The 24,977-nt window shown below is 46.7% G+C and overlaps 1 protein-coding gene across 2 annotated transcripts in view; it reads left to right on the forward strand.

Annotated features, from left to right (window-relative positions):
- Positions 1–24,977, forward strand: part of xpo7 (exportin 7) — a 131,914-nt gene that overhangs the window by 23,076 nt on the left and 83,861 nt on the right. For both annotated transcript variants that reach the window (XM_070866166.1, XM_070866165.1), the window contains exons 2-3: positions 15,838–15,984; positions 21,428–21,521. In XM_070866166.1, the coding sequence (XP_070722267.1) occupies positions 15,838–15,984; positions 21,428–21,521 (241 nt within the window). The remainder of the gene's footprint in view (positions 1–15,837; positions 15,985–21,427; positions 21,522–24,977) is intronic.

The following is a 24,977-nucleotide window of genomic DNA, read 5'->3' on the forward strand; positions in this document are numbered from 1 at the left end:
TTTACTACGTTAAGGTTGCTATATAAATGCAAGTTGTTGTCCTCTTGTGGGGGGGGGGGGGGGGGAAGAACTGATGTGCAGATGAACTGAGTAGACCAATCTAACGATGTCCAGTCTGTGGATACCTCTGAGTCCTCAAACCCAAGCACCCAATTGTTTATATTTCTTACCAACTGGTTTGAATATTGTGGGCCTGGAGTATCGGAAAGGGATTGTAGTGCTGGATTCCATAGCAATCAGAGCTGAGTTGCCCGTTTGGTGGATATGTCCTTGCTTCATCGATTCTTTGCTTAAGAATTCATAGCAATATATTGCTATTAAGAACTAGTTGGTTTATTAGCAAAAGGTTTAACAATCACACGACACATTACCAGTTCATCCACCAGGCTCACAACCACCTGCCTCATCGTGGATTCCCTGAACGCAACTGGCTGGGGTTTTATTGAGTCTTGTGAACATCATGTGACTGACTAAGCCACTCCCAACTCAACAGCTCTACAAACCTGAGCATACACACAGGGGCATACATTACAGTCCTAAATCAGAATACCAAGATCTATTTGCATCAGCAACTGCAGATATCTGGGAATTAACAGGAGCAGAGATTCCAACTTTCTGACTGCCTCCCGAAGCTCCATGATTCCCAGGATAGCAGGACTGACATATGAAGAAAGACTAGATCGACTAGGCTTATATTCAATGGAATTTAGAAGAATGAGAGGGGATCTCATAGAAACCTATAAAATTCTGACGGGATTGGACAGGTGCGATGCAGGAAGAATGTTCCCCATGTTGGGGACGTCCAGAACCAGAGGTCACAGTCTAAGGATAAGGGGTAAGCCATTTAGGACCGAGATGAGGAGAAACTTCTTCACTCAGAGAATTGTGAGCCTGTGGAATTCTCTACCACAGAAAGTTGTTGAGGCCAGTTCGTTAGATATATTCAAAAGGGAGTTAGATATGGCTCTTATGGCTAAAGGGATCAAGGGGTATGGAGAGAATGCAGGAATGGGGTACTGAAGTTGCATGATCAGCCATGATCATATTGATAGGTGCAGGCCCGAAGGGCGGAATGGCCTACTCCTGCACCTATTTTCTATGTTTCTGTGCAGCCCACAAAGGCAAATGATATAGACATCTAAAAGCAAAGCTGGGTCTGTCAAAGCAGCGACCCGTTTCCTTCAGCTCTGACTGCACGACCCGGACTGAGAGAGCAGGGCTGTCTCGCACTCCTGACACACCTCGCTCACTCTTCATGGATAAAAGTCAGTGTGAAAGCTGCGACTATGGGAGTGTCTCTGATGGGTGCTTCATTTTAAATATAATTTCAGGCCATTTTTAATTTTAAATATATGTCGTGGGAACTGGCGTTGCCAGCTGCAGTTTTTGTAGATTGTCCTGGGTGATGTGTGGGCTGAGCCCTTATTTCATCGACCGTCTCACTTGAACATAGTATCACTGATATTTATTTCAGTGGCTCATATAAAGAACTGAGGAGTTGCCTTTTCAGAATGCTTGCCTGTATTTCATTAGGATGTATACTGCTGGCTCCAGTCTCTTTGGCTGGCACCTTGCATCATTGTTTATACCCACCCTTTCCCTCAATGACTGTCTGTCCCACCTGTGACAGGGACTGTGGCTCTCGTATTGGACTGTTAACCACCTAAGGACTCATTTTTAAGAGTGGAAGCAAGTCTTCCTCGATTCTGAGGGACTGCCTATGATGATGATTATATATCGGAATAAAAGATAGTTCTTTTTTCATGACTGCTTTAAAAAAAAATCTCATCCTTGTCTTGAAATCCCTCCATGGCCATACCCTTCCCAGCTCTGTCACCTCCTCCAGCCCTGGAAACTCCCCCAGCAGAATCTCCACTCCTCCGACATGGTCTCTCTATGAATCCCTGTACCCTTTGCCCCGCGGTTCTGGCCAATGTTTAGCCCTGTAGGTTACGGCACTTTAAGTGTACATCCAAGTATCTTTTAAATGTTTGTGGGAGCTTGCTATGCGCATATTGGCTGCTGCGTTTCCTACTTACAACAATGACTGAACTTCAAAAAGTACTTCATTGGCTGTAAAGCCCTTTGGGACGTCCTGAGGTCATGAAAGGCGCTATATAAATGCCAGTCTTTTAAATCTGAGGCACTGCACCTGACCATTGGCGGCTTTGATCTGGAATGGACAGACCGGTCAAAATAGATCATCTGGGCGCCCGCTTTGATGCAGTGTTGCACTTAAAGGGATTTTTCAGTGTACAGTTTGGGAGGACGGAGGTGGTGGGGAGGGGTTGGAGAGAGCGAGCGTCATTTAAGCCCATGAATGCAGCCAGGGTTCGTCCAGGATGTTTCAGTTCAAGGACAGGAGTATTCTCGCCCAACGATGTCACTGTGGTGAAAACGAGCATGATTCTACCCAGTGCTTGCCTTTATACTCTTGACTCACTTTATCTCACCTGTGCCACCTGTCAACCTGCGTAACTTACTTGCTCACCAGCACCAGACACTATTGTTCGTGAATTGACGGCGTTGGATTTTGCCATGTTTTTATATTGTTGCATATTCGCTTGGTTCACTTGACAAATTGTGCTTGGTTTGATCATGCCCCTTTGAAATGAAGCGACCCTCGCCCCCACACAGTTTCAGCATCAAGTGCTCCATGGTTGCAATTGTCTTCCTCACTGAGCGTGTTAATCACAGATGAAAATCCACATCCTGTCACTCTGGGTTGTAGAGTGCTGACAACACTGTTGGTTTTCAAACTGAAGTCCCCACAGAGCCCAGGGGGAAGGAGGCTCCCTGGCAACAGATTCCTGGATTTTACAACTTGTTGACTGACTAACATGTGGTTGGCATTGCTGCATACTAATAAAAACCCGCTTGCTCAAATTATAGCTGGAAAGTAAGGTAATTGATGCCGTCTTTCAGTAGTGAGAGTAATATGGGACCCTGGACTGTAACACAAGACTGCGTCACTATTTGCACGGGCTCCATGAGATTGTCCATTTTTAAAAATTTATTAATTCACGTTTTGTGTGCATCGCTGGCAAGGCCAGCATTTATTGCCCATCCCTAGATGCCCATGGGAAAGTGACAGTGAGTTGCCATTTTAGAGGTTAAGATTGTTGTGCATCTGTAGTCACATATAGGCCAGAGCAGGTAAGGATGGCAGATTTCCTTTCCTGAAGGACATTAGTGAATCAGATAGGTTTCTACGACAATCTGGTAGTTTCATTATTGATACTAGCTTTTGTATTCCAGATTTACTTAATTAACTAAATTTAAATTCCCCAGCTGCCGTGGTGGAATTTGAACTCACGTCTCCAGATAATTAGTCCAGGCCTCTGGGTTACTGGTCAAGTAACATAACTACTATGTTACCGTTCCTCAGTATTTGCAGGTAATCCCGGAGCGTGTCACTGTGTTACAGGGTCTCCCCGGGAGTGTCACTGTGTTACAGGGTCTCCCCGGGAGTGTCACTGTTTACAGGGTCTCCCCGGGAGTGTCACTGTTTACAGGGTCCCCCCCGGGAGTGTCACTGTGTTACAGGGTCTCCCCGGGAGTGTCACTGTGTTACAGGGTCTCCCCGGGAGTGTCACTGTGTTACAGGGTCTCCCCGGGAGTGTCACTGTGTTACAGGGTCTCCCCGGGATTGTCACTGTGTTACAGGGTCTCCCCGGGAGTGTCACTGTGTTACAGGGTCTCCCCGGGAGTGCCACTGTGTTACAGGGTCTCCCCGGGAGTGTCACTGTGTTACAGGGTCTCCCCGGGAGTGTCACTGTGTTACGGGGTCTCCCCGGGAGTGTCACTGTGTTACAGGGTCTACCCGGGAGTGTCACTGTGTTACAGGGTCCCCCCGAGATCTCCCCGGGAGTGTCACTGTTTACAAGGTCTCCTGGGTGGCAGTGTGAACTGCGAGGAGGATGCTATGAGGCTGCAGAGTGACTTGGATAGGTTAGGTGAGTGGCAAATGCATGGCAGATGAAGTATAATGTGGATAAATGTGAGGTTATCCACTTTAGTGGTAAAAACAGAGAGACAGACTATTATCTGAATGGTGACAGATTAGGAAAAGGGGAGGTGCAACGAGTCCTGGGTGTCATGGTACATCAGTCATTGAAGCTTGGCATGCAGGTACAGCAGGCAGTTAAGAAAGCAAATGGCATGTTGGCCTTCATAGCGAGGGGATTTGAGTACAGGCGCAGGGAGGTGTTATTACAGTTGTACAGGGCCTTGGTGAGGCCACACCTGGAGTATTGTGTACAGTTTTGGTCTCCTAACTTGAGGAAGGACATTCTTGCTATTGAGGGAGTGCAGCGAAGGTTCAGCAGACTGATTCCCAGGATGGCGGGACTGACAGATCAAGAAAGACTGGATCAACTGGGCTTGTATTCACTGGAGTTCAGAAGAATGAGAGGGGATCTCATAGAAACGTTTAAAATTCTGACGGGATTGGACAGGTTAGATGCAGGAAGAATGTTCCCAATGTTGGGGAAGTCCAGAACCAGGGGTCACAGTCTAAGGATAAGGGGTAAGCCATTTAGGACCGAGATGAGGAGAAACTTCTTCACCCAGAGAGTGGTGAACCTGTGGAATTCTCTACCACAGAAAGTTGTTGAGGCCAATTCACTAAATATATTCAAAAAGGAGTTAGATGTAGTCCTTACTACTAGGGGGATCAAGAGGTATGGCGAGAAAGCAGGAATGGGGTACTGAAGTTGCATGTTCAGCCATGAACTCATTGAATGGCGGTGCAGGCTCGAATGGCCTACTCCTGCACCTATTTTCTATGTTTCTATGTTTCTCCCCGAGAGTGTCACTGTTTACAGGGTCTCCCCGAGAGTGTCACTGTTTACAGGGTCTCCCCGAGAGTGTCACTGTTTACAGGGTCTCCCCGAGAGTGTCACTATTTACAGGGTCTCCCCGAGCGTGTCACTGTTTACAGGGTCTCCCGAGAGTGTCACTGTTTACAGGGTCTCTCCGAGAGTGTCATTGCAGGGTGTCCCCGTGAACGTGTGAATAATCTCGGGGTCACTCGTGCAGAAAACTTTGAAAGCTATTGCGACACATCACCATGCTGCCTCACTAGATTGCCGTAGTTCTCTGTATTTTAGTAATTTTCTTGTTGCTGGCTTGATTTAGAACCATTGCCAGGATAAAGTGGTTGCTTATTGGCCTCACTGTTTTGACTAGTGCTGTAAATGGATTTGAGCATAAAGGTGAATCCCACTAATTAGAATGAGTATCGTCAATGCAATGAATACTGCAGACTGATCTTATTCAGGCTTTTCTGCCTATACTGGTATAGATCGCGAAGATTACAGTGAGAACAGTCAATTTATTTTGATTAGCAACGTGGACAGTCTAATCCTATCCCAACAAATTGGAAGCATCATCTTCGCTCATTTGATGAGACTCTCGCTCCAGAGTCTGAAGTTTGTGGACTTTAAGCCCCACTCCAGGACGTGTATATCAGATAAGCGAGTGCTTCACTGCCGCACCGAGGGAGCGCCACGCCGAGGGAGTGCCACGGTGAGGGAGCGCCGCGCCGAGGGAACCCCACGCCAAGGGAGCGCTGCCCTGCGCTGAGGGAGCGCCACGCCAAGGGAACCCCGCGCCGAGGAAGCGCCACACCAGGATGTTCACAGAGCAGCTCCTGTGCACGCCACCAAATACCGATTCTCTGGCCATTTACTGTTTATCGGGCGAAACATGCCAAGTCTCCCAACATCAATGACTGCACTTCAAAAGTAATTCAGTGGTCTCGATCTGCTTTGGAACATCCCAGGGCACGATGGAGGTCTCTATAAATGCATGGACATCCCTGCTGTTGATTTATACAAAACTGTATGCAGGCGGTTATTTGTGCATGAACGTTCTGCGAATAATGACTGCGTCGTAAACTGTACGATTCCGCGATCCGCCATTGTGTCCTGGAACATCACAACATGTTCCATCAGGCTGCAGATACTTCTATTGCTTACGAATCAAGTTACCTTTTGTTTATAGAGGTTGAACCTCCCTTATCCAGAACGACCCCTCGTCCAGAACCATTCCCGGCCACCGAGTGGCGCATGCGCAGAACTCCGCCATGAACAAATTGAAGTCCTTCCTCGCTGTCGACTCCCGCAATCGCTGGCTTGACCCCGCCATCCAGCGCCCCCCCCCCCATGATCTCTCTGCCGCAAGCCAGCCAGCTCCAATATCCCCTTGCTCAGCACCTGTACCATCCAGTTTAACGGGACCACCCCTCGTCCGGAAAAATCCCTTATCCAGAACAGGCCAGGTCCCGAGGGTTCCGGATAAGGGAGCTTCAACCTGGACAACAAGATCAGGACTTGTGCATGCATGGACTCTTTCTTGTTGCATTATTCTCTGACTTCAGTTGAAACTGGGCCACTAAGTGCTTCTGAGGGGAGACGAAGGGTGGGGGCGTAGAGGATTTTGGGCAGCTTTTTCCACAGGCAGTGTCCCTTTATTGACTTAATGAACTGAAGAGAATGTCTAACCAGTTATCCGAAGATGCATGCTGTTTATAGACTTGGTCCTTAACGGCCTGGCAGATCATCAATATGTTTTATAGTTTATGATCAAGGGCAATATAAGTGGTGATCTTAAGCAATTGAAACTGAGGAGGGCAGGGGCGAGTACAGATAGTGAAAGGTTTTCCTTGCTGCTGAAGGCATCTGAGAAAATGGTGTAAAACCTACTGCCTCCTGAAGCATCAACGAGAGGATGCCACTGTGTTAACTTGCTGCTTTCATTACAGTGTCACCTTATTTACTGCAATGCAGTATCTTTCCCAGTAATCTCCTCGTGAATCTCTAGTCAGTGTAACACTGGCCACGTGATGTTATTTACCTTGAGGTCCAACCACACCATCATCGTTATAGACCTTTAACCTGTGTTACACCATTCCTACTCCAGCTCCTTGTGCCCACTGCACAACACAGCAGCTCTGACTGTTAAAAACTGTAGAGTGCAGCTCCCAGTCCAGTCACGCCTCGATTTTAAAATTCTCACCCTTGTTTTCAAATCCCACCATGGTCTCGCACCCCCTCCCTATTTCTGGAACCACCTCCAGCCCTATAACCCTCCGCGATCCCTGCGCTCCTCCAATTCTGGATCCTTGTGCATCTCCGCTTTTCCTCGCTCCACCATTGGTGGCCGTACCTTCAGCTGCCTGGGTCCTCAGCTCTGGAACTCCCTCCCTAAACCTCTCTGCCTCTCTCTCTCCTTAAAACCTAACTCTTTGACCAAGCTTTTGATAATCAGCCCAAATTTGGCTTGGTGTCAAATTCTGTTTGATAATGCTCCTGTGAAGCGTTTTGAGACAACTGATATTCTTTGTGACTGTGCCAAAGGTAAACTGTCCCTCCTCGCCCTTCTCGACCTGTCTGCAGCCTTTGACATAGTTAATCCCTCCATCCTCCTCCAACGCCTCTCCACCATCATCCAGCTCGGTGGGACTGCACTCGCCTGGTCCCATTCCAATCTATCTGATCGGAGCCAGAGAATCACCTGCAATAGCTTCTCTTCCCATTCCCACATCGTTACCTCTGGTGTCCCCCAAGGATCTATCCTTGGCCCCCTCCTATTTCTCATCTGTATGCTGCCCCTTGGCGACATCATCCAAAAACACGGCATCAGTTTCCACATGTGCGCTGACAACACCCAGCTCTACCTCACCACCACTTCTCTTGACCCCTCCACGGTCTCTAAATTGTCAGACTGCTTGTCCGACATCCAGTACTGGGAATATTGGGAAGACCGAAGCCACAAACTGCGTTCCCTAGCCAACGATTCCATCCCTCTCCCTAGCATCTGTCTGAGGCTGATCCAGACTGTTGGCAACCTAGGTGTCATATTTGACCCTGAAATTAGCTTCCGGCTACATATCCACGGCATAACTAAGACCGCCTATTTCTACCTCTGTAACATTGCCCGTCTCCGTCCCTGCTTCAGCTCATCCACTGCTGAAGCCCTCAGCCATGCCTTTGTACCTCTAGAGTTGACTATTTCAACGCACTCCTGGCTGGCCTCCCACACTCTACCCTACGTAAACTTCAGGCCATCCAAAACTCGGCAGCCCTTGTCCTAACTCGCACCATGTCCCGCTCACCTATCAACCTTGTGCTCGCTGATCTAGATTGGCTCCCAGTTAAGTAACGCCTCAATTTAAAAATTCTCATCCTGTTTACAAAACCCTCCACGGCCTCGCCCCTCCCTACCTCTGTAATCTCCTTCAGCCTCACAACCCCTCCCGAGATGTCTGCGCTCCTCAAATTCTGCCCACTTGAGCATCCCTGATTATAACTGCTCAATCATTGGTGGCCGTGCCTTCAGCTGTCTGGACCCCAAACTCTGGAACTCCCTCCCTAAACCTCTCTACCTCTCTTTCTTCAAGATGTTCCTTAAAACCTACCTCTTTGACCAAGCTTTTGGTCATCTGTCGTAATTTCTTCATATGTAGCTCGGTGTCAAATTTATTTGTTTTATCTTAAAACACTCCTGTGAAGCGCCTTGGGCCATTTTACTATATCAAAGGCGCTATATAAATACAAGTTGTTGCAGACAGAAGGAGGCCATTTGGCCCATTGTACCTGTGCCAGCTCTTTGGTAAAGCTGTCCAATTAGTCCCACTCCTCTACCCTTTCCCCATAGCCCTGAAAACGTTTTCCCTTCAAGTATTTATCCAATTCTGTTTTGAAGTTGAACTTACAAACTAGGTTTGTCTCTGTGGAGTGTATTTTAGTCTGTCTAACACTAGGGTGGTATATGTGTGGTTACAGGTCTGTCATTGGGGTGCCAGTGCTGGAAGCAATTTCAGGTGCTGAGCTCAGTAGCATATTGGTACCAGTACATTGAGGAAACTGCATGGTTCAAACATTGCCTGGTTACATGCGGACAGTCGCCTATCAGTCTCGGCCATGGCTCAGTGGGTAGCACCTTCACCTCTGAGTCAGAAGGTTGTGCATTCAAGTCCCACTCCAGAGATTTGACACTCCAGCTGCACTGTCGACCACGTCTGCCCTCTCAGGTGGATGTAAAAGATCCCATGGCACTATTTCAAAGAAGAGCAGATGAATTCTCCCCAGTGTCCTGGGGTCAATATCCTTCAACCAACATCACTAAACCAGGTTATCCGGTCATTAACACATTGCTATTTGTGGGAGCTTGCTATGCGCATGATCAGCTGCCACGTTTCCCACGTTACAACAGTGACTGCACTTCAACAAGTACTTTATTGGCTGTAAAGTACTTTGGGATGTCTCGTGAAAGGCACTATATAAATCCAAGTCTTTTATCATTGAATCTAAACCTGGCCAGATGTAACGTGCAAATCTCTTCAGCAATTTGAGTGGTTTTCCTGTGTACTGGGCAGGCGAGAGAGACAAGCAGCAAACACAGCACTCCCTGGCCAAAGAGGATCGGGTAGGCTGCTTGCAATCTGTTTATAATGTTCACATAACTTCCCAGTGGTAATAGTTCTGGGCCATTGGAAGAAGCAACACTTGCATTTATATAGCACCTTTTGCGATCTCAGGACATCCCAAAGAGCTTTCCAACCAATGAAGTACTTTTTGAAGTGTAGTCACTGATGTAGGAAATGCTGCAGCCAATTTGCGCACAGCAAGGTCCCACAAACAGCAATGTAACAATTTGTTTTAGTGATGTTGGTTGAGAGATAAGTATTGGCCAGAACTCTGAAAAACTCCCCTGTTTTCAATGGGATCTTTTACGCCCACCTAAAAGACAGTGCAGCACACCCTTAGTACTGCACTAAAGTGTCTGCCGAGATTTTGTGCTCAAGTCTCTGGATTGGGGTTTAAACCCACAACCTTCTGGCTCCGAGGCGAGAGTGCTACCCACTGAGACACGTTAGACATCTCACACTTACACACCAACCTTCGAAACACAGCGCAGAGATTTCCCTTTTACGGTGTGACAAGAGACAGTATGAGCTCCACCAGAGATGGAAGCATGTGTTCCGTGGTACCCACTATGGCGAATCCCAGGATCCGTGAAATTCTTTTTATTATTTGTTCTTGGGTAGTGAACGATGCCTGCACGGACATAATGGGCTGAATGGTCTCCTGTGCCGTACATTTCTCTGATGCTGGCTCAGCCATGCCTATTGGCCGTTCCTTGTTACCCCGACAACTGAATGGCTGGCTAGGCCACTTCGCGGGGCATTCAGAGTTAAGCATATCATGTGGAACTGGAGTCCCGTGCAAAGGTGAAGGTGGCGGATTTCCTCCCTCTGGTACGTTCATGAACCAGTTGGATTTTTGCATTCTTTCTGGTGCCAATCCACCAATTTCCAGTGCCATGGTGGGATTTTAACTTGCAAGCTTTGATTGACCAGTCCAGCCCCATAACTATGAGGTCGCCCTGTTAGGGGCACAGAGTTCACTTCTGCTGGCAGCAGAAATACTGCAGAGCTGTGTAAAACTGCTGTTAGACAGCAACGAATGAGAGCTTGCGATGGTCAGAGTCAAAACACGTTGACTTTGGACAAACCCTATGGTCCACAGAGTCTTTTGATGGGTCCAACTGTAGTAATCAGCACATTGTACGCAGTGCCCTGTCCATAAAGAAGCAGTTGCTGGAAAAGATATTTTGCGAGCACATTGACACGATGTTGTGCTGATCAGACAGTTCTAATGTACATCAATCAGCTGAGTCCTAATTACTTTTGTGGTGTGGTAAATTCAGGGCTGAAAGCACTGATCCGAGACTGTGTTTAAAGGGTGACAGCTTGGTCCATTGCAAGGTCTATGTAAACACTTTACAAACATGTTCGCTCTGTAATAAACTGGCTGTTTGAGCAGCGGCTTGACCAGAATACGTTGAATTTAATTTGCCAGCCGTGCTGTAATAGTTCTTGGCACAATACAAATCGAGCTGATGGTAATAACTGCGTCCTGAGTGTTGGCTCGTTGGCAGTGAGTGACATGGGAATGAATTGGAGGCCCCATTGCATGTCGTTCTGTAACATATCAGGGACTTTCAGTGCCCAGAAATGACTGGTCTTGTGTTCTCTGCCTCTTGGGTGGAGTTATCTCGCAAAGGGCCAGAACTCGTGGGCGTAATACATGCACGGTTTCTGGAAAACTAAGGTGTGTCTGCTTATTTTGGGTTATTTTTTATTATAATTTGAGCAGCCAGATCTTGGATAAAATACATCAGAGTAGGCTGCTTGCTGTTTGCAAACTTGAATCTTGAAGCAGAGGATAGATGACTATTGGGGTTAACTGGACCCACTGTCTGAGCTCTCTGTGTACCAGATAGGAGCCTAGGGTTAAGTTGCTTTCTCACGCTCTGCTTGGCAATAGGTTGCAGCATATCCAAGGAAATGGACGAAAGCGACTTGCCAAAGAGGCAAGTAGAAAATTATATTCCGTGTCGCCATTCCCAGTTCCCAGTGTCTTTTCAATTAAAAACTACTCTGGGTTAATAATGGTTGGCTTCCCAAATGTACTGTTCTATACAGTATCGAGATGGGGCGACCACTCTCCAGAGATTATCACCTTACAGTTAGAAATATGATCTGGGAAATTTTTCAGCAAATTCTGCAGACACGCCCTTATCTGCAGAATGCAACACGGCTGGGCCAGTGCGGTTTAATTTACGAATATTAAGGATCTGCCAAAGCACCAGTCACAGGATCGCTGCCCCACCCCCACACCCTCTATGTTTTGAGTCATTTGGAGAAAGTTAAATGACAAATTTACTTTTAAAACAAGTCAAGCTTTTCGTTCAACTAGAGTCTAAAGTATAACTTTATGTAGCAGTCCTTCCAAGCTGGGCTCCAGCTCCCGAGAGGTGTACAAGGTTTCCCCTTTGCCATTGGATAAATATATACAGCTCATTTTAAAACTGTATTTAGTAGGGGGAGCTTGCAGTGAAATGGTTCAGCTCTGTCGTCCTTTTGGGCTTGACTGGGAGCTAGAAGATGATTTCTCAATTAGCATAATATTGATCACATCATCAAATTGTTAGTCCCCATGTGTAAACATTAGCATTCCCACTATCATTGGCCAGTTAATGTAGAGTAACAGCGGCACCTTGATTCAGCATGGATCAATGTTGAGATCGACCCTGAAAGTGTCAGTCCCAGAGTGCATTCTGAAATGGAAATCACATTGCCCCCATGCAGCACACAACAGAAATCGCATTGCCCCCATGCAGCACAGCGGAAATCGCATTGCCCCTCCCATGCAGCACACAGCGTAAATCACATTGCCCCCATGCAGCACCACGGAAATCGCATTGCCCCCATGCAGCACACAGCGGAAATCACATTGCCCCCATTCAGCACACAACGTAAATCACATTGCCCTCATGCAGCACAGCGGAAATCGCATTGCCCCCCCCCCATGCAGCACACAGCGGAAATCACATTGCCCCCATGCAGCACACAGTGGAAATCACATTGCTCCCATGCAGCACACAATGGAAATCGCATTCCCTCATGCGGTACACACAGCAGAACACATATTGCCCCCATGCAACACACAGCGGAAATCGCATTGCTCCCATGCAGCACACAATGGAAATCACATTGCTCCCATGCAGCACACGGCAAAAATCGCATTGCTCCCATGCAGCACACAATGGAATTCACATTCTCTCATGCAGCACACAATGGAAATCACATTGCCCCCATGCAGCACACAGTGGAAATCACATTGCTCCAATGCAGCACACAATAGAAATCGCATTACCCCCACGCAGCACACACCGCGGAACACGTATTGCCCCCATGCAACACACAGTGGAAATCGCATTGCTCCCATGCAGCACACAATGGAAAGCGCATTGCTCCCATGCAGCACACAATGGAAAGCGCATTGCTCCCATGCAGCACACAATGGAAATAGCATTGTTCCCATGCAGCACACAGCGGAAATCATTGTGAAGTACGGTAGGATAGTGGTTATGTTACAGGACTAGTAATCCAGAGATCTAATGATCCAGAGACATGAGTACAAATCCCTCCACGGCACCTGGGGAATTTAACTTCAATTAAATAAATGTGGAATAAAAAGCTAGTACAGTATACAGTAATGGTGACCATGAAAATACCGGTTTATCGTAAAAACCCATTGGGTTCAGTAATGTCCTTTAGGGAACTAAATCTGCCGCCCTTACCCGATATGTGACTCCAGACCCACAGCAATATGGTTGACTCTTAACTACCCCTGAAATGGCCCAGCAAATCTCTTATTCAAGATGGCGGCTTACCACCACCTTCTCAAAGGCAATTAGGGACGAGCCAATAAATGCTGGTCTTGAATTAATAAAAAATAAATTACCCCCATGCAGCGCACAACTGAAATCTCATTACTGCCACAGCATCTCAGGAGGTCCCAAAACACTTCACAGCCAATGAATTGCTTTTCCATATTGTTACACAGGCAAATGCAGCAACCAATTTGCACACAGCAAGATCTAGGGAATGGCAAGCAAGATAATTCATCAATTAATCTGTTTTGGCCAGTGTTGGTTGAGGGAGGCATGTTGGCCAGAACATCGGAAGAACTCCCCTTCTGCTCTTCAGACAGTGCTACCAGATCTTGTGTTTCCACCTAAACAGGCAGAGGGGGCCTCGGTTTAATATCTCATCTGAAAGAAGGCACCTCGAACACTGCAGCACTCCCTTCAATACTGCACGAGAGTTTCTGCCCAGATTATGTGCTCAAGTACGTGAGTAGTGGGGCCTCAATCCATGACCACCTTACTCTCAACCAACATCGCTAAAAACACTGGCCACTATCACACTGCTGTTTGTGGGTGCTTGCTGTGCGCAAATTGGCTGCCACATTTCCTACGTTACAACACTTCAAGAGTACTTCATTTCTTGTAAAGCGTTTTGGGGCGTCCTGAGGTCATGGACGACGCTGTAAAAATACTAAGTCTTTGTGTAACAGGATGATTCCTGAGTTAAGGGGGTTTTATGAAGAAAGATTGAGCATGTTGGGCCTATACTCATTGGAGCTTAGAAGAATGAGAGGTGATCTTATTGAAACGTATAATCTGAGGGGGCTCAACAAGGTATATAGGGCCCAAGTTTCCACATGATTTGCGCCTGATTTTTAGGAGCAACTGGTGGAGAACGGACTATCTTAGAAATCGCAATTCTCCACATTTTTTTTTCTGCAGTTCTAGTCAGGTAGAACAGTTCTACTTTGGAACAGAATTTTTTCTTCAAAAGGGGGCGTGTCCGGCCACTGACGCCTGATTTCAAAGTTTCCACAGTGAGAATGTACTCCAAACTAACTTAGAATGGAGCAAGTGAAGATTTTTGTAGAACTGAAAAAACCTGTTCTACACATTAAAAAATCAGGCGCAGGTTACAAATTAGGCGTCCAGAACGAGGTGGGGGGAGGGGGGGTGGAAGGGAACTCATTAAATTCTACAATAAATCCTTATTATACTTCTACAAATATTATACAAATAAATCCAACCTGAATAAACATTTATAAGCAAAGAAAAGATTAAATAAACCATCTTCCTACCTGTGTGAAAGTGCTTCAGGCACAGAGAATGCTGCAGTCAGCCTGAGGCGCCCGTTCTTCCCGCGGGGGGGGGGGGGAGGGGGAGGTGCCCGTTCTTCCCGCGGGGGGTGGGGGAGGCGCCCATTCTTTCCCGCGGGGGGGGGGGGGAGGCGCCCGTTCTTCCCGCGGGGGGGGGGAGGGAGGCGCCCGTTCTTCCCGCGGGGTGGGGGGGGGAGAGAGGAGGCACCCGTTCTTTCCCGCGGGGGGGGGGGGGAGGCGCCCGTTCTTCCCGCGGGGGGGGGGAGGGAGGCGCCCGTTCTTCCCGCGGGGTGGGGGGGGGGGGAGAGGAGGCACCCGTTCTTTCCCGCGGGGGGGGGGGGGGGGGCGCCCGTTCTTTCCCGCGGGGGGGGAAGGCGCCCGTTCTTCCTGCGGGGGGTTTGGGGGGGGGGGGGCGGGTAGGAGGCGCCCGTTCTTCCTGCAGGCGGGGGGGGGGAGAAGGCGCCCGTTCTTCCCGCGGGGGGGTGGGGGGAAGGAGACAGTGAGAAGGCTGCAAGTGCTGATGGCAATGTGCTTTTTATTTAAAAAAATGTTCAAAAATTAAACAGCTACAAAGAACTACAAAAATGGCCGAGTGACAATGTTTTTTTCACACTGAGCATGCTCGAACGCTCCAACGCGCACGTGCAGCGTTGCCGGCAGGAAAAAAACTAATTTAAATAGTACCCGCCCCCTCCCACTTACAAAATCGGCGCGAGTGTAGGCTCCGCCCCCCTGGGCGCCGCGCCAGGCAGACAAGGAGCTGCAGGGCGCTCCAGAATCGCACGATTTTTTTTAGGCGCTGTTTTAGGCGTGAAAAACGGGCGCCCAGCTCGGAGGGGCACCCGTTTTTTTATCGTGTGGAAACTTGGGCCCAAAGAGAGGGTGTTTCCCCTCATGGGGGAATCTAGAATTAGGGGACATAGTTTCAGAATAAGGGGTCGCCCATTTATAATGGAGATGAGGAGGAATTTTTGGAATTCTCTACCCCAGAGAGCTGTGGAGGCTGGGTCATTGAATGTATTTAAGGTGGAGACAGATTTTTAAACGATAAGGGAGTCAAGGGTTATGGGGAGCGGGCGGGGAAGTGGAGCTGAGGCCAAGATCAGCCGTGATCATAATGAATGGCGGAGCAGGCTCGAGGGACCAAATGACCTACCCCTGTTCCTATTTCTTATGTTCTATGTAACAGTCCTATGAATCTACCACTCGCCATGCAACTTCTGTAGTTGAGAGTAATGTAAAGCTAGTCGCAGTTTTCTGTGTGCTTCACTAACCAACACCTTATTTATCATTGTAGAGCTTAGCCCAGCTAGAGATACTGTGTAAACAGCTCTACGAGACCACTGACACATCCACTCGGCTGCAGGCGGAAAAGGCCCTGGTTGAATTCACCAATAGCCCGGACTGTCTGAGCAAATGCCAGCTGCTCTTGGAGAGAGGAAGTGTAAGTACCAGCGGCTGTTAACTACTTTTTCTGGCAGTATTTTGTAGGCATTTCAAATGGTATGGAATTACAAAATGGCATAAGAAAACTTGGATTGTGAAATGGGCTATTCGTCCCACCTTGTTCATTCATGACTACCTCAGGCAAGGTGTCTTCTCTATCCTTGCTTCCCCCCCCCACCCCAGTAATGGCGTGTTACCGCAGCCATTTAATGCCTTGTACCCATTCAACATCATGCAATTCTCTTTTGTAAGAAGTTCATGTATGAAAGACGATTGCAATGTTTAGTGTTCTGATTCATTAAAATGCAAATAATTGCAGAATATTGCCTCATCGGCTGCCAATCATATTGTTTCTACCTGGATTCATAGGATTACATGGGATATACGGCACAGAAACAGGCCATTCGGCCCAACTAGTCCATGCCGGCGTTTATGTTCCACTCGAACCTCCTCCCTTCTTTCCTCATCTAAATCTATCAGCATAACCCTCTATTCCCTTCTCCCTCATATGCTTGTCTAGCCTCCCCTTAAATGCATCGATACTATTCGCCTCAACCCCTCCCTGTGACAGCGAGTTCCACATTCTCACCACTCTCTGGACAAAGAAAACTCTTCCGAATTCCCTATTGAATTTCTTGGTGACTATCTTATATTGATGGCCTCTAGTGATGCTCTTCCCCACAAGTGGAATCATTCTCTCTCTATCCACTCTATCAAAACGTTTAATCATTTTAAAGAACTGTATTAGGTCGCCCCTCAGCCTTTTTTCAACCGAAAATTGACCCAACCTGTTCAACCTTTCTTGATAGGTGTACCCTCACATTTCTGATATGCTCCTTGTAAATCTCCTCTGCGCCCTCTCCAGTGCTTCTATATCCTTTTTATAATATGGCAACCAGAACAGTACGCAGTGCTCCAAGTGTGGTCTAACCAAGGTTCGATACAGGTTTAGCATAACTTCCCTACTTTCCAATTCTATCCCTCTAGAAATAAACCCTAGTTCTTGGTTTGCTTTTTTATGGCCTTGCTAACCTGTGTCGCAACTTTGAGTGATTTGTGTATTTGTACTCCGAGATCCCTTTGCTCCTCTACCCCATCCAGACTCACACCCTCTAAGTAATAAGTGACCTCCCTATTCTTGCTGCCAACCTCACATTTATTTCATTTGCTTAATTATATGCCCATACTGCAAATTTATTAATGTCCTCCTGTAATTAGTGACATTCCTCCTCAGTATTGACTATCCCTAGCCAATTTGGTGTCATCCGCGAATTTAGAAATTATGATATTGGTGCAAGTTAGACTATGTCTCACGAACTCCACATGCAGTGGTATTAACCATACTCCTGGGAGCGTCGCCATATTGGTACATTTTGGTAGGAAGAATGAGGCCACAGACTACTTGGAAAATCCATGTCCAAATGGAGTAGAGGAACAGAAGCATCTTGGGGTACAGATTCACAAATCACTAAAAGTACTGACACAGGTTCATAAGGCCATTTAAAAAAAGCAAGCAAAACACTGGGATTCAATTCATTTCCGGAGGGATGGAATTTGACAGCAGAGAAGTTATGTTAAACCTCTACGGATCCTTGGTTAGACCATGCCGAGAGTACACTGAAGAGTTCTGGTCTCCATATTATAAAAAGGATATCGAGGCACTGAAGAGGGTCTAAAAAATATTTACTTGAATGGCACCTGAACTGAGGGGTTATAACTATCAGGAAAGATTGAACGAGCTGGGGCTCATTTCTCTAGAAAAGAGAAGACCGAGGGGTGAGCTAACAGAGGTCCTTAAGATTATGAAAGGGTTTGATAGGGTAGACGTAGAGAAGATATTTCCACTTGTGGGTGAGACCAGAACTAAGGACCATAACTATACGACAGTCACGAATAAATCCAATAGGAATTCAGGAGAAGCTTCTTTACCCAGAGAGCGGTGAGAATGTGGAACTCGCTCCCACAGGGAGTGGTTGAGGCAAATCCCTGAGATGCCTTTAAGGGGAAGCTGGATAAACACATGAGGGAGGAAGGATTGCTGATGGGGTTAGATGAAGGAGGCTTATGGGGAGTATAAATACCGACATGGATCTGTTGGGCTGAATGGCCTGTTTCTGTGTTTTAAATACTGTGTAATATACAGGTTGTTTGCATTGCTGCACTGGAATATATATTGCCCATGGATCAATACAGTCAGTAATCTAAATCAAGGGCATCCCAAGCTTTTCTGTTCATGGGCTGTATAGGTACTTATCATGGAGCTTTTGGAGACAGATATAAAGCTTAAACCCATGTTCGCATTTGTGTGCATATGTCTCTGTGGATGCAAACAGATTCTGGTCTCCTGATTTAGAAACATAAAGATTACTGTTTCGGAATGAAAGCTGAAACTGTACACGTCAATTTATGCCTTGAACTCTGGATATTACTTAAAGCTTTTAACTCCCAATCTGATCTACGGCGCGGCCCTGGACAACGTGGACCATTTCCCATACCTCAGGAGCCTCTTATCAACAAGAGCAGACATTGACAACGAGATTCAATACCGCCTCCAGTGCGCCAGTGCAGCCTTCGGCCGCCTGAGGAAAAGAGTGTTTGAAGATCAGGCCCTCAAAAGTGCCACCAAGCTCATGGTCTACAGGGCTGTAGTAATACCCGTCCTCCTGAATGGCTTAGAGACATGGACCATGTACAGTAGACAGCTCAAGTCGCTGGAGAAATATCACCAACAATGCCTCCGCAAGATCCTACAAATCCCCTGGGAGGACAGACACACCAACATTGGCGTCCTCGACCAGGCCAACATCCCCAGCATTGAAGCACTGACCACACTTGATCAGCTCCACTGGGCAGGCCACATCGTTCGCATGCCAGACACGAGACTCCCAAAGCAAGTGCTCTACTCTGAACTCCTTCATGGCAAATGAGCCAAAGGTGGGCAGAGGAAACATTACAGGGACAGCCTCAAAGCCTCCCTGGAAAAAGTGCAACATCCCCACCCTGGGAGTCCCTGGCCAAAGATTGCCCTTAGTGGAGGAAGTGCATCCGAGATGGCGCTGAGCACCTCGAGTTTCATCGCCGAGGGCATGCAGAAATCAAGCGGAAAGAGCGTGCGGCAAGCCAGTCCCACCCTCCCTTTCTTTCAACGACTGTCTGTCCCACCTGTGACAGAGACTGTGGCTCTCGTATTGGACTGTTCAGCCATCTAAGGACTCATTTTAAGAGTGGAAGCAAGTCTTCCTCGATTCCTATGATGATGATCACAGAGCTTTTGGAGACAGATATAAAGCTTAAACACATGTTCGCATTAGTGTGTATATGTCTCTGTGGATGCAAACAGATTCTGGTCGTCTGATTTAGAAGCATAAAGATTACTGTTTTGGAATGAAAGCTGAAACTGTATACGTCAATTTATGCCTTGAATTCCGGATATTACTGAAAGCTTTTAACTCCCAATATGGATCTAACAAACGTTGCATATTCTTTGTCACTTCAATACTTGTCAAGAAAGAAAGTAAGCAGCGATACATAAAAAGGAAAAGAGTAGTTAAAGTAAGTGTTGATCCCCGAAAGGATGAGACTGGGGAATTAATAGTGGAGAACAGGGAAATGGCAGAGACATTGAATAAGTATTTTGTATCAGTCTTCACGGTAGAAGACACTAAAAACATCCCATAAATGGATAATAAGGGGCAATAGGGAGGGAGGAACTTAATACAATCACTAACACTAAAGAAGTAGTACTCGCTAAAATAATGGGACTAAAGGCGAACAAATCCCTGGACCCGATGGCTTACATCCTAGGGTCCTAAAAAAAAAGTGGCTGCGAGGATAGTGGATGCATTGGTTGAGATCTACCAAAATTCCCTGGGGCGGTCCTTGCGGCTTGGAAAGCCGCAAATGTAACCTTCCCTATTTAAAACAGGAGGCAGACAAAAAGCAGGAAACTATAGACCAGTTAGCCTAACATCTGTTGTTGGGAAAATGCTGGAGTCCATTATTAAGGAAGCAGTAGCAGAACATTTGGAAAAGCATAATTCAATCAAGCAGAGTCAGCATGGGTTTATGAAAGGGAAATCATGTTTGACAAATTTGCTGGAGTTCTTTGAGGATGTAACGAACAGGGTGGATAAGGGGGAACCAGTGGATGTGATGTATTTGGATTTCCAAAAGGCATTCGATAAGGTGCCACATAAAAGGTTACTGCACAAGACAAAAGTTCCTGGGGTTGGTGGTAATATATTAGCACGGATAGAGGATTGATGAACAAACAGAAAACAGTGAGTCGGGATAAATGGGTCATTTTCTGGTTGGCAAACAGTAACTAGTGGGGTGCCGCAGGGATCGGTGCTGGGGCCCCAACTATTTACAATCTATATTAATGACTTGGATGAAGGGACCGAGTGTAATGTAGCCAAGTTTGCTGCTAATACAAAGATGTGTGGGAAAGCAAATTGTGAGGAGGACACAAAAAATCTGCAAAGGGATATAGACAGGCTAAGTGAGTGGGCAAAAATTTGGCAGATGGAATATAATGTGGGAAAATGTGAGGTTATCCACTTTGGCAGTAAAAATAGAAAAGGAAATTATAATTTAAATGGAGAAAAATTGCAAAGTGCTGCAGTACAGAGACCTGGGGGTCCTTGTGTATGAAACACAAAAAGTTAGCATGCAGGTACAGCAAGTAATCAGAAAGGCAAATGGAATGTTGGCCTTTATTGCAAGGGGGATAGAGTATAAAAGCAGAGAAGTCCTGCTACAACTGTACAAGGTATTGGTGAGGCCACACCTGGAGTACTGCATACAGTTTTGGTCTCCGTATTTAAGGAAGGATATACTCGCATTGGAGGCTGTTCAGAGAAAGTTCACTAGGTTGATTCCGGAGATGAGGGGGTTGACTTATGAGGATAGGTTGAGTAGGTTGGGCCTATACACATTGGAGTTCAGAAGAATGAGAGGTGATCTTATTGAAACATAAGATAATGAGGGGGCTAGACAAGGTGGATGCAGAGAGAATATTTCCACTCATAGGGGAAACTAAAACTAGGGGACATAGTCTCAGAATAAGGGGCCACCCATTTAAAACCGAGATGAGGAGGAATTTCTTCTCTGAGGGTTGTAAATCTGTGGAATTCTCTGCCCCAGAAAGCTGTGGAGACTGGGTCATTGAATATATTTAAGGCGGAGATAGACAGATTTTTGAGCGGTAAGGGAGTAAAGGGTTATGGGGAGCAGGTGGGGAAATGGAGCTGAGTCCTTGATCAGATCAGCCATGATCATATTGAAAGGTGGAGCAGCCTTGAGAGGCCAGGTGGCCTACTCCTGCTCCAATTTCTTATGTTCCTATTCTGCACAGTGTTAGTTCATTGCCACAGGTGTAAGGTTCTAATAAACCATTGTGCTTAGAGAAAATCTTTTTTAATATTATTATTATTCCCCAGTCGTCATATTCACAGTTGCTGGCGGCAACCTGCCTTACAAAGCTTGTGTCACGAACGAACAATCCTTTGCCTTTAGAACAGCGCACCGACATACGTAAGTATGGGTCTCTTTTTTTCCTAACTTTTCTTTAGGGACACATAGGAGCTCTGTAATCTGATCTTTAATTACAAATTTTTCTGTATGGGCTGGGGCAGGGAGGGGGATGTCTCTTCCGGACATTATCGAAGGCCCTGCCATTTTTACCACCTTCCCCATACTGATACACTCATGACGTCCCCTTGCTAACACTGACATTCCGGGGATTCTCTATAAACATTGACACACTGCTGGGCTCTCTATAAACACTGACACACTGCTGGGCTCTCTATAAACACTGACACACTGCTGGGCTCTCTATAAATACTGACACACTGCTGGGCTCTCTATAAACACTGACACACTGCTGGGCTCTCAATAAAAACTGACACACTGCTGGGCTCTCTATAAACACTGACACACTGCTGGGCTCTCTATAAACATTGACACACTGCTGGGCTCTCTATAAACACTGACACACTGCTGGGCTCTCTATAAACACTGACACACTGCTGGGGACTCTATAAACATTGACACACTGCTGGGCTCTCTATAAACACTGACACACTGCTGGGCTCTCTATAAACACTGACACACTGCTGGGCTCTCTATAAATACTGACACACTGCTGGGCTCTCTATAAACACTGACACACTGCTGGGCTCTCTATAAATACTGACACACTGCTGGGCTCTCTATAAACACTGACACACTGCTGGGCTCTCTATAAACACTGACACACTGCTGGGCTCTCTATAAATACTGACACACTGTTGGGCTCTCTATAAACACTGACACACTGCTGGGCTCTATAAACACTGACACACTGCTGGGCTCTCTATAAATACTGACACACTGTTGGGCTCTCTATAAACACTGACACACTGCTGGGCTCTCTATAAACACTGACACACTGCTGGGCTCTCTATAAATACTGACACACTGCTGGGCTCTCTATAAACACTGACACACTGCTGGGCTCTCTATAAATACTGACACACTGCTGGGCTCTCTATAAACACTGACACACTGCTGGGCTCTCTATAAACACTGACACACTGCTGGGCTCTCTATAAACACTGACACACTGCTGGGGACTCTATAAACATTGACACACTGCTGGGCTCTCTATAAACACTGACACACTGCTGGGCTCTCTATAAACACTGACACACTGCTGGGCTCTCTATAAATACTGACACACTGCTGGGCTCTCTATAAACACTGACACACTGCTGGGCTCTCTATAAATACTGACACACTGCTGGGCTCTCTATAAACACTGACACACTGCTGGGCTCTCTATAAACACTGACACACTGCTGGGCTCTCTATAAATACTGACACACTGTTGGGCTCTCTATAAACACTGACACACTGCTGGGCTCTATAAACACTGACACACTGCTGGGCTCTCTATAAATACTGACACACTGTTGGGCTCTCTATAAACACTGACACACTGCTGGGCTCTCTATAAACACTGACACACTGCTGGGCTCTCTATAAATACTGACACACTGCTGGGCTCTCTATAAACACTGACACACTGCTGGGCTCTCTATAAATACTGACACACTGCTGGGCTCTCTATAAACACTGACACACTGCTGGGCTCTATAAATACTGACACACTGCTGGGCTCTCTATAAACACTGACACACTGCTGGGCTCTCTATAAATACAGACACACTGCTGGGCTCTCTATAAATACTGACACACTGCTGGACTCTCTATAAATACTGACACACTGCTGGGCTCTCTATAAACACTGACACACTGCTGGGCTCTCTATAAATACTGACACACTGCTGGACTCTCTATAAATACTGACACACTGCTGGGCTCTCTATAAACATTGACACACTGCTGGGCTCTCTATAAATACTGACACACTGATGGGCTCTCTATAAATACTGACACACTGCTGGGCTCTCTATAAACACTGACAGACTGCTGGGCTCTCTATAAATACTGACACACTGCTGGGCTCTCTATAAACACTGACAGACTGCTGGGCTCTCTATAAATACTGACACACTGCTGGACTCTATAAACACCGACACACTGATGGGCTCTCTATAAATATTGACACACTGCTGGGCTCTCTATAAATACTGACACACTGCTGGGCTCTCTATAAACACTGACACACTGCTGGACTCTCTATAAATACTGACACACTGCTGGGCTCTCTATAAATACTGACACACTGCTGGGCTCTCTATAAACACCGACACACTGCTGGGCTCTCTATAAACACTGACACACTGCTGGGCTCTCTATAAACACCGACACACTGCTGGGCTCTCTATAAACACTGACACACTGCTGGGCTCTCTATAAATACTGACACACTGCTGGGCTCTCTATAAACACCGACACACTGCTGGGCTCTCTATAAACACTGACACACTGCTGGGCTCTCTATAAATACTGACACACTGCTGGACTCTATAAACACTGACAGACTGCTGGGCTCTCTATAAACACTGACACACTGCTGGGCTCTCTATAAACACTGACACACTGCTGGACTCTATAAACACTGACACACTGCTGGGCTCTCTATAAATACTGACACACTGCTGGACTCTATAAACACTGACACACTGCTGGGCTCTCGATAAATACTGACACACTGCTGGGCTCTCTATAAATACTGACACACTGCTGGACTCTATAAACACTGACAGACTGCTGGGCTCTCTATAAATACTGACACACTGCTGGGCTCTCTATAAATACTGACACACTGCTGGACTCTATAAACACTGACAGACTGCTGGGCTCTCTATAAATACTGACACACTGCTGGACTCTATAAACACTGACACACTGCTGGGCTCTCTATAAATACTGACACACTGCTGGACTCTATAAACACTGACAGACTGCTGGGCTCTCTATAAATACTGACACACTGCTGGACTCTATAAACACCGACACACTGATGGGCTCTCTATAAATATTGACAGACTGCTGGGCTCTCTATAAATACTGACACACTGCAGGGCTCTCTATAAATACTGACACACTACTGGGCTCTCTGTAAACACTGACACACTGCTGGGCTCTCTATAAACACTGACACACTGCTGGGCTCTCTATAAATACTGGCACACTACTGGGCTCTCTATAAACACTGACACACTGCTGGGCTCTCTATAAACACTGACACACTGCTGGGCTCTCTATAAATACTGACACACTGCTGGACTCTATAAACACTGACAGACTGCTGGACTCTATAAACACTGACAGACTGCTGGGCTCTCTATAAATACTGACACACTCCTGGACTCTCTATAAATACTGACACACTGCTGGACTCTATAAACACTGACAGACTGCTGGGCTCTCTATAAACACTGACACACTGCTGGGCTCTCTATAAATACTGACACACTGCTGGACTCTATAAACACTGACAGACTGCTGGGCTCTCTATAAATATTGACAGACTGCTGGGCT

Source organism: Pristiophorus japonicus, chromosome 22, assembly GCF_044704955.1.
Source record: "Pristiophorus japonicus isolate sPriJap1 chromosome 22, sPriJap1.hap1, whole genome shotgun sequence".
Classification (NCBI taxonomy): domain Eukaryota; kingdom Metazoa; phylum Chordata; class Chondrichthyes; family Pristiophoridae; genus Pristiophorus; species Pristiophorus japonicus.